The sequence below is a fragment of the Callionymus lyra genome, chromosome 10, assembly GCF_982586985.1.
Source record: "Callionymus lyra chromosome 10, fCalLyr1.hap1.1, whole genome shotgun sequence".
In the NCBI taxonomy this organism is placed as follows: domain Eukaryota; kingdom Metazoa; phylum Chordata; class Actinopteri; order Syngnathiformes; family Callionymidae; genus Callionymus; species Callionymus lyra.
In genome coordinates, this window is record NC_141827.1 from 1,722,501 (window position 1) to 1,732,500 (window position 10,000).

The 10,000-nt window shown below is 44.4% G+C and overlaps 1 protein-coding gene across 2 annotated transcripts in view; it reads right to left on the minus strand.

Moving 5' to 3' along the window:
- Nucleotides 1-6,700: 6,700 nt before the first annotated feature.
- Nucleotides 6,701-10,000, minus strand: part of cdh4 (cadherin 4, type 1, R-cadherin (retinal)) — a 316,908-nt gene continuing 313,608 nt past the window's right edge. For both annotated transcript variants that reach the window (XM_087801671.1, XM_087801670.1), the window contains exons 13-16: nt 8,894-9,127; nt 8,039-8,178; nt 7,658-7,822; nt 6,701-6,907 (exon numbers count right to left, since the gene is read on the minus strand). In XM_087801671.1, the coding sequence (XP_087657797.1) occupies nt 6,701-6,907; nt 7,658-7,822; nt 8,039-8,178; nt 8,894-9,127 (746 nt within the window). The remainder of the gene's footprint in view (nt 6,908-7,657; nt 7,823-8,038; nt 8,179-8,893; nt 9,128-10,000) is intronic.

The window sequence follows — 10,000 nt, forward strand, 5'->3', positions numbered from 1 at the left end:
TCCACAGGTGTGACTCGAATGATCCACAGGTGTGACTCAAATGATCCACAGGTGTGACTCGATGTGACTCGAATGATCCACAGGTGTGACTCGAATGATCCACAGGTGTGACTCGAATGATCCACAGGTGTGACTCGAATGATCCACAGGTGTGACTCGAATGATCCACAGGTGTGACTCGAATGATCCACAGGTGTGACTCGAATGATCCACAGGTGTGACTCGAATGATCCACGGGTGTGACTCGAATGATCCACAGGTGTGACTCGAATGATCCACAGGTGTGACTCAAATGATCCACAGGTGTGACTCGAATGATCCACGGGTTGAAAACGGGTTGAAATCCTCAGATCTTAAGCGAGTCCTTTAACACAGTGTCCCCGTAAATCCCTCTTAGCTCCGCCCACACACGTGTGTGTGTGTGTCAGGCCCCCACAAATATCAAGTGCCACGCCCATTTTAGTTTTTTAAACCAGCCAATCGGAGAAGATCAATGTGATCAGAAATGTGTATGAAAGTGAAAACACAACTGAACACACAATGCTGTGTTACACACAAAACAAAAACTAGAATCTAAATTAGATTTAAAATAATTCCGTGTGTCACCAGATCTCCACGGTTCGTTTCTGCTCTTTGCAGTCAAGTTTTTTTTGTGACAAACGACCTCAGGAGACGACGAAGGTCGATGAACACTTTTCAAGGTCGTACGTTCAAATGAGACGAATTGAAAAAACTCTGCAGGACATCATTGACGACGACTGGAAAAGGGAAAAACCTTCTCATGTTTCAACTCCTTCCACTTTGACATACAACTACCTAGTCTTTTTACTACTAATTCCACTACTACTAATACTACTAATACTACTACTATTTCTACTTTTACTACTAATTAAACTTTTAATTTTCTGCTACTTCTACTTTTACTACTTATTCCAATTCATCTACTTTAACTACTAATTCCACTAATACTACTACTAATACTTCTAATTCTACTGCTACTTTTACCTTTCAATTACTATTTTTAGTACTAACTCCACTTCTTCTACTTGAATGAGTACTTCCACAGCACAGCAGGGTCAGCCTTCAAACTGCAGTTTCTTCCGTAAATGTACTCCTTCTAGTTTCCATGAACCTTCAGGTGAAAGAAACTGATGAACCTTCATGAGTTGAAGCTAAACTGTTGATCAGGTGAAGAACAAACTTCCTGCTTTAATTGGCTCCTAAAATAGCAGCAGATGATGCTGAAGAGACGCTCGTCGAACAGCAGCGTCGACACTAAACTCTCGCGGCTGCTGTTGATTAGTCCAGCCGTCGCCCTGGAGAGCTTGGACGCAGAGAAGATGAAAGTGTTTGACGAGGAGAAGTTTATTTACGACACGAGGCTCCACAAGAACCGACACTTCAGCTGGAAACTTCTTCTGCTCACAGAGAGTGACTTTGAGCAAAGAAACAATATTATCAAGGACAAGAAGATAGACCAGTGTCACCACTTTTTACAAGCCAAGGGATACCACAAACACATTTGTTTCCAGGCCTCAGGGTCACCTTGACCCAGAGACAACACAAGGGATACCACAAACACATTTGCTTTCTGAGCCTCAGGGTCACCTTGACCCAGAGACAACCCTCCACGTTAGCTAAAATTCTGCCTCTCTGATCCGCCATTTTGACATTCCATGAACGTTAGACCCGCCTGAGCAGGACTGACCTTCAAACACAAAGATCTCTTCACCGTAAAGGTCAAGGTCAAATCGACTGTCAATCCTAAGTGTTAGCGCTCTATGCTAATGCTAACACAGAATACAAACACTTTTAATTGTGGTTTAAAACGAAAGGATTCTTTCAAGTCTTCACCTCCTTCTTCCCTCGTTTCTTTGTTTTGACAGCATCATGTTCTCCTCCTCCTCTCTCTCTCTCTCTCTCATGAAACAGTGTCATTATCTTCAGAGTCCACTAGATGGTAGTGATGCGCGATGAAGCTTCTTGAAACAGTGTCATTATCTTCAGAGTCCACTAGATGGTAGTGATGTGTTGATGAAGATTCATGAAACAGTGTCATTATCTTCAGAGTCCACTAGATGGTAGTGATGTGTTGATGAAGCTTCTTGAAACAGTGTCATTATCTTCAGAGTCCACTAGATGGTAGTGATGTGTCGATGAAGCTTCTTGAAACAGTGTCATTATCTTCAGAGTCCACTAGATGGTAGTGATGTGTTGATGAAGCTTCATGAAACAGTGTCATTATCTTCAGAGTCCACTAGATGGTAGTGATGTGTCGATGAAGCTTCTTGAAACAGTGTCATTATCTTCAGAGTCCACTAGATGGTAGTGATGTGTTGATGAAGATTCATGAAACAGTGTCATTATCTTCAGAGTCCACTAGATGGTAGTGATGTGTCGATGAAGCTTCTTGAAACAGTGTCATTATCTTCAGAGTCCACTAGATGGTAGTGATGTTTCGATGAAGCTTCTTGAAACAGTGTCATTATCTTCAGAGTCCACTAGATGGTAGTGATGTGTCGATGAAGATTCATGAAACAGTGTCATTATCTTCAGAGTCCACTAGATGGTAGTGATGTGTTGATGAAGCTTCTTGAAACAGTGTCATTATCTTCAGAGTCCACTAGATGGTAGTGATGTGTCGATGAAGCTTCTTGAAACAGTGTCATTATCTTCAGAGTCCACTAGATGGTAGTGATGTGTTGATGAAGCATCATGAAACAGTGTCATTATCTTCAGAGTCCACTAGATGGTAGTGATGTGTCGATGAAGCTTCTTGAAACAGTGTCATTATCTTCAGAGTCCACTAGATGGTAGTGATGTGTTGATGAAGCATCATGAAACAGTGTCATTATCTTCAGAGTCCACTAGATGGTAGTGATGTGTCGATGAAGCTTCTTGAAACAGTGTCATTATCTTCAGAGTCCACTAGATGGTAGTGATGTGTTGATGAAGATTCATGAAACAGTGTCATTATCTTCAGAGTCCACTAGATGGTAGTGATGTGTCGATGAAGCTTCTTGAAACAGTGTCATTATCTTCAGAGTCCACTAGATGGTAGTGATGTGTTGATGAAGATTCATGAAACAGTGTCATTATCTTCAGAGTCCACTAGATGGTAGTGATGTGTCGATGAAGCTTCTTGAAACAGTGTCATTATCTTCAGAGTCCACTAGATGGTAGTGATGTGTTGATGAAGCTTCTTGAAACAGTGTCATTATCTTCAGAGTCCATTAGATGGTAGTGATGTGTCGATGAAGCTTCTTGAAACAGTGTCATTATCTTCAGAGTCCACTAGATGGTAGTGATGTGTTGATGAAGCATCATGAAACAGTGTCATTATCTTCAGAGTCCACTAGATGGTAGTGATGCGCGATGAAGCTTCTTGAAACAGTGTCATTATCTTCAGAGTCCACTAGATGGTAGTGATGTGTTGATGAAGATTCATGAAACAGTGTCATTATCTTCAGAGTCCACTAGATGGTAGTGATGTGTTGATGAAGATTCATGAAACAGTGTCATTATCTTCAGAGTCCACTAGATGGTAGTGATGTGTTGATGAAGCTTCAGGAAACAGTGTCATTATCTTCAGAGTCCACTAGATGGTTGTGTTGTGTCGATGAAGCTTCTTGAAACAGTGTCATTATCTTCAGAGTCCACTAGATGGTAGTGATGTGTTGATGAAGCTTCATGAAACAGTGTCATTATCTTCAGAGTCCACTAGATGGTAGTGATGTGTTGATGAAGCTTCTTGAAACAGTGTCATTATCTTCAGAGTCCACTAGATGGTAGTGATGTGTTGATGAAGCTTCATGAAACAGTGTCATTATCTTCAGAGTCCACTAGATGGTAGTGATGTGTTGATGAAGCTTCATGAAACAGTGTCATTATCTTCAGAATCCACTAGATGGTAGTGATGTGTTGATGAAGTTTCTTGAAACAGTGTCATTATCTTCAGAGTCCACTAGATGGTAGTGATGTGTTGATGAAGCTTCATGAAACAGTGTCATTATCTTCAGAGTCCACTAGATGGTAGTGTTGTGTCGATGAAGCTTCTTGAAACAGTGTCATTATCTTCAGAGTCCACTAAATGGTAGTGATGTGTCGATGAAGCTTCTTGAAACAGTGTCATTATCTTCAGAGTCCACTAGATGGTAGTGATGTGTTGATGAAGCTTCATGAAACAGTGTCATTATCTTCAGAGTCCACTAGATGGTAGTGATGTGTTGATGAAGCTTCATGAAACAGTGTCATTATCTTCAGAGTCCACTAGATGGTAGTGATGTGTTGATGAAGCTTCTTGAAACAGTGTCATTATCTTCAGAGTCCACTAGATGGTAGTGATGTGTTGATGAAGCTTCATGAAACAGTGTCATTATCTTCAGAGTCCACTAGATGGTAGTGTTGTGTTGATGAAGCTTCTTGAAACAGTGTCATTATCTTCAGAGTCCACTAGATGGTAGTGATGTGTTGACGAAGCTTCATGAAACAGTGTCATTATCTTCAGAGTCCACTAGATGGTAGTGTTGTGTCGATGAAGCTTCATGAAACAGTGTCATTATCTTCAGAGTCCACTAAATGGTAGTGATGTGTCGATGAAGCTTCTTGAAACAGTGTCATTATCTTCAGAGTCCACTAGATGGTAGTGATGTGTTGATGAAGCTTCATGAAACAGTGTCATTATCTTCAGAGTCCACTAGATGGCGTCTTTGCACTTTTTCCCTTAGTTTTGAACAACTGTTCCAAATATAATTCACATCATTTTTAAACTGATGGCGCCACCTACTGACCTCTGAACAACACGACACTGTTTCATGAAGCTTCATCAACATATCACTAAAATGTGACCTTTCAATATAGAAGGAGTTCAATTATTCAATAAAATCATTCAATGTTTCAAAAAAAACAAAAACATTTTGATAAAAACGTTCAAATTTCAATCATTTTCTGAATTCAGCATTATTAAAAATTCTATAAAAAAAGGGTTGGTATAAAAGTTAGCTCAATATTTTAGAAATACATACACATATATATATATATATACACACACACATATATATATATATATATATATATATATATATATATACAGTATATGTATTTAAAGAATTCAACCTTTCAATATTTAAATATGGAATTCATTCATTCATTTCTGGGTCACGGGGAGATTGGAGTCCATCCCAGTTTCATTGGGCGAGAGGCAGGGGACACCCTGGACAGGTACCCCAGACTGTCGCAGGACACACAAAGACACAAAACCATTCACACACACACTCATACAATTCAATGCTTAAATATAACAAGAACATTTCAATAAAAACGACCCAACGTCATATTCTGATGCCACGAGTTAAACACCAACGACGCTCGTTCAAAACATGTCATGTTTATTTTTCTAAAGCACACATCCAGTATGTATAGGAATGGACTGAGATCCATCGAACAATCACCAGCAGGCATGAGTGAAGAACCTTCTCCTGAACATCTGTCCGAGCTGCGGTGGTGACGTGTGTTATTACAGAGTAATAACTCAGGAAAACCGTGAAACCAAAGAGTCAAAAGTGGGCAGGAATTTTACAAATGGAGGACTTCCAAGAGTCTCGGATGTATGGGGGTGTAGGGGGGTGTATGGGGGTGTAGGGGGGTGTAGGGGGGTGTAGGGGGATGTAGGGGGGTGTAGGGGGGTGTAGGGGGGTGTCTAGGGGGGCGGAGAGCAGCAAAATCTGATGTCACCAATACGTAAAAATAGGTATCTTACAGTAGTTGTGTTGTCCCAGTGTCGTTACACACAGTAGCTCATATATCAGCGACTACTTTCACATTCTTACAACAGAGTAATAACAAGTGCTTCCAGTAAAACGTTCGGGGGAAAATAAAACATGCACTTCTTAATATTTTACTTTATAAAAAAGAGGGAATGTTCAAGGCGACCAACACGGAAGAAAAAAACAAAACAAATCCTCTTCGGTCCATTTTTTCTTTTTCCATTTTTGTCCGACTCGTCAGACCAGAAGCTTCACGGCGACACGAGACCGGACGGGGTTTGAGACCCCCAGGTTTTCAGATCCTCGACGGGAGGAGGGGCAGCACTCGCCGCCAAACTAGAAAAAACCTGGAGTGTAAAAATGGTTGCACCCGGCGTGGGGGGGTCTTCTTTTTCTTTTTTAATCTGAGAGTCCTTGTCGGCGTCGTCTGAACCGAGGAGGGTCTTTTGCAGCAGTGGAGGGGGTGAGGCGGGGGGTCGGGGGGGTGACGGTGGGATGAGAGCCGGGGGAGAAAGTTCCTCCACCGTACAAATGGCGACGGATCCTGAGATAGCAGGAGTCTGATACAAAAACACACCACAAAAGGCACTTTATAAAATGACAGTGCTTCTGTTCTAAGGAAATTCAAGTCGACAGAGTGAAAGAAAGTCAGTGTCGCCCCCCCTCTAACCCCCCCCTCTAACCCCCCCCCAACACCCCCCCCTCTAACACCCCCCATGAATGAAAGAAAACATTCTCTTGTGGAAGGAAAGAAGCGAGAGATGGTTCGGAACAATCGGAGACGACCGCCTTGATTCGTGCCCACGGGTCGGGGTCCAGCGCGGTGAGAGAAGACCAAAGGAAAACACAAAGATGAATAAAGCCAGGATCGAGTTCACGAGCCGACGGCTCATGGCCGCCCCCCCCCCCACCCGCCCCCCGGCCTCCCCCCGGCCTCAGTCGTCCTCGCCGCCCCCGTACAGGTCGGCCAGCTTCTTGAAGCGAGGACCCCAGTCATTGAGGTAGTCGTAGTCCTGATCCCCTGAGCTGCTGGAGTCCAGCGAGCTGACGGAGCCGGCGGTCGAGCCGCTGCCCTCGTAGTCGAACACCAGCAGCGAGTCGTACGGCGGCGCCGTGGGGTCGTTGTCCGCCGCCCTCAGACCCTGACGACCAGAAGACAGGGGTGAGCGACCATGACCTCGCGACCTCTTGTCAGTCACGCAGAATCTAAGACATTTAGAGGACGATTGAAAACTTATGGAGGAAGATTTAAGACGATTTATGATAAGAGTTAAGATCAACTCGGTCTTGAACCACGAGACGATTTAAAAAGATTATAAAAGATTCGTTATTTGGACCGAAAAATATTAATACTAGTTATTTTGACCAGAAAATCAAAGAAGGTGATTTTAAAATACATTAAAAGTTAATGCAGAAAATGTGAACAATTCTCTCAAAAGATTTAGTGTCGAAAACATAACATAAAACACGAACTCAACTGAGGTCACCTGAGGTCACCTGAGGTCACCTGAGGTCACCTGAGGTCACCTGAGGTCACCTGAGGTGAAAACTGAGCTGCAATACAAACTACACAACTTGATTTTTCATTTTTAAAACACATGGTAGAAAAGTATTAATTCAGAAAGTTCATTGGAAAGTTGAACTAAAAACTTTCACTCCTGGATTTTTAATGATTTACTTTTTGGTCGATTAAAAAGATCAGAATATGTTTCACTACGAGTAAAACTCAAGATAGAGAATATGAAGCAAGAATTACTTTGAGCTACAAAATAAATGTAGTGACTTCATTTTCCAACCTCACTCCCTCTCAGTGAACTCAGTTTCATTCTTAGCTCGCGTACACTTCAAACAGAAGAGGTCGAGTCACGGTGAGGGTGACGTCTGGTACGTACGTCGTTGATGAAGTCTCCGATGTCTCCGGGGTGAGGGAGACTGGGTCGGACCGGGTACTGGGACTCGGGCACGACGGGCCGCTCGTCCACCCGGCGCACACCCGACGGCTTGTTGATGATGTGGTCCAGGGAGTCCGGCTGCTGCAGCTGACTCAGGTCGTAGTCCTGCAGGACCAGAGACAACCTGTCAATCAAACGCTCCTTCAAAAGCTCAGGTTCGTAAACGAGAAGATCATGAAGAAAGAGTGAGAACGACACGGTAAACAACGACGGTAATAATACATGTTTGAGATGAAATGGCTGCCAAGCGTGTTATGAGTGTTGTTTATGGGATGTAGAAGCTCCAGAAGGACCTCCTTGTGTTCCTCTGGTCAAGTCTACCTGGTCTTCTTCTCCTCCGCCTTCTTCGTCGTACTTCAGGATGTTGTCGCGCACGTCGTCCTCGGGGTCGATCAGCAGAGGTTTGGCTTGTCTTTCCTTCTCGCGTCGCTTCATCCAAACCACGAACAGAAGCACCATGACTGGAGACACAGGGTTAGAGTTAAGATCCGTAGAGTTGAAGAGCTTAAGAACTACTTTAAAAAAAAAAGAAAACAAATATATATTATATATATTAAGAATTTAACCACATTTCTAAGCGTCTGCTCATTGTTTTCCGTATATTGACCTGAGATTTCCCACTCTTTATTTTAGAATTCATTGATCAGGAAACAGTGCTCTCTTGTGGATGGAGGTCGTCACTGCACAGGTCTCTGAATTGTACTAATTCAGAGAAAGTTATGTGTTCTATTCAAATACAGATACTTATTTCTATTATTTGTAGAGCGCCTTTCAAAGACCAGATTAAATTGTAAAAAATGTATGTTGAATTAAATGCAACTAGAAATGTTTGATGGAAGTGTTTATATCTTCATTTAAAAGCAAATCATTGTGATATATTTTTTATTCATCAATTTCATTACCACAATTATTTGTGTCTGCTTATAGTTTTCTTTATTTTGAAGTGATTTCCCAATCATTTTATTTGGAATCAATTAATATTCTGCCTGTTAAAAAATGTTCTGTAAAACATGGATCAGGAAACAGTGCTCTCTAGTGGATGGAGGTCGTCACTGCACAGGTCATTGACCCAAAGGATTGTGGGAAATTAAGTTTTCCTACTGAATAATATCGAAGAACTCACTTCGTAAAAACATGTTGTTGATGTTGAAAGAAAGTTCTGAAGCAAAAACCCACCGAGCAGAACGATGATGCAGATGAGGATGGCGATGATGGCGCCGGTGCCCAGTCCGGGCGCCGCCACGGCTCCGGTGGCGCTGCAGTCTCCGTTCTCGTCGCACGGGCAGACTTTGATCCGGATCATGGAGCGGTTGGACAGAGGAGGGTTCCCCGAGTCGGACACGATGACGGGGATCTCGTACACGCCGGCCTCCAGGTAGGAGATCTTCAGCCTGAGCTGAGCGTAGTCGCCTGAAGACGAAGAAGAAGAAGAAGAAGAAGAAGAAGAAGAAGAAGTTAAATATAAGAACTCATAACCTTCAGCATCCATCAGTCCAGCTCAGACACGCGTCTGGGATCCATGGATGTGATCAGATTCGTCCTGAAGACGAGTTCTGAACACATCCATCTGCAGGGACGACAGACCGTCTGCTCGCGGGACTGAGAGACGAATGGATCTCATTTGTCAGCGACACGAGCGCGAGTGTCGACACCTGACGACACCTGACCACACCTGACGACACCTGACGACACCTGACGACACCTGACGACACCTGACGACACCTGACGACACCTGACCACACCTGACCACACCTGACCACACCTGACGACACCTGACCACACCTGACGACACCTGACGACACCTGACGACACCTGACGACACCTGACGACACCTGTCGACACCCGACCACACCCGACCACACCCGACCACACCCGACGACACCCGACGACACCCGACGACACCCGACGACACCCGACCACACCCGACGACACCCGACGACACCCGACCACACCCGACGACACCCGACGACACCCGACCACACCCGACGACACCCGACGACACCCGCCACACCCGACCACACCCGACGACACCCGACGGCACCCGACGACACCCGACCACACCCGACGACACCCGACGACACCCGACGACACCCGACCACACCCGACGACACCCGACGACACCCGCCACACCCGACCACACCCGACGACACCCGACGGCACCCGACGACACCCGACGACACCCGACGACACCCGACGACACCCGACGACACCCGACGACACTCGACGACACCTGACGACACCCGACGACACCCGACGACACCCGACGACACCCGACGACACCCG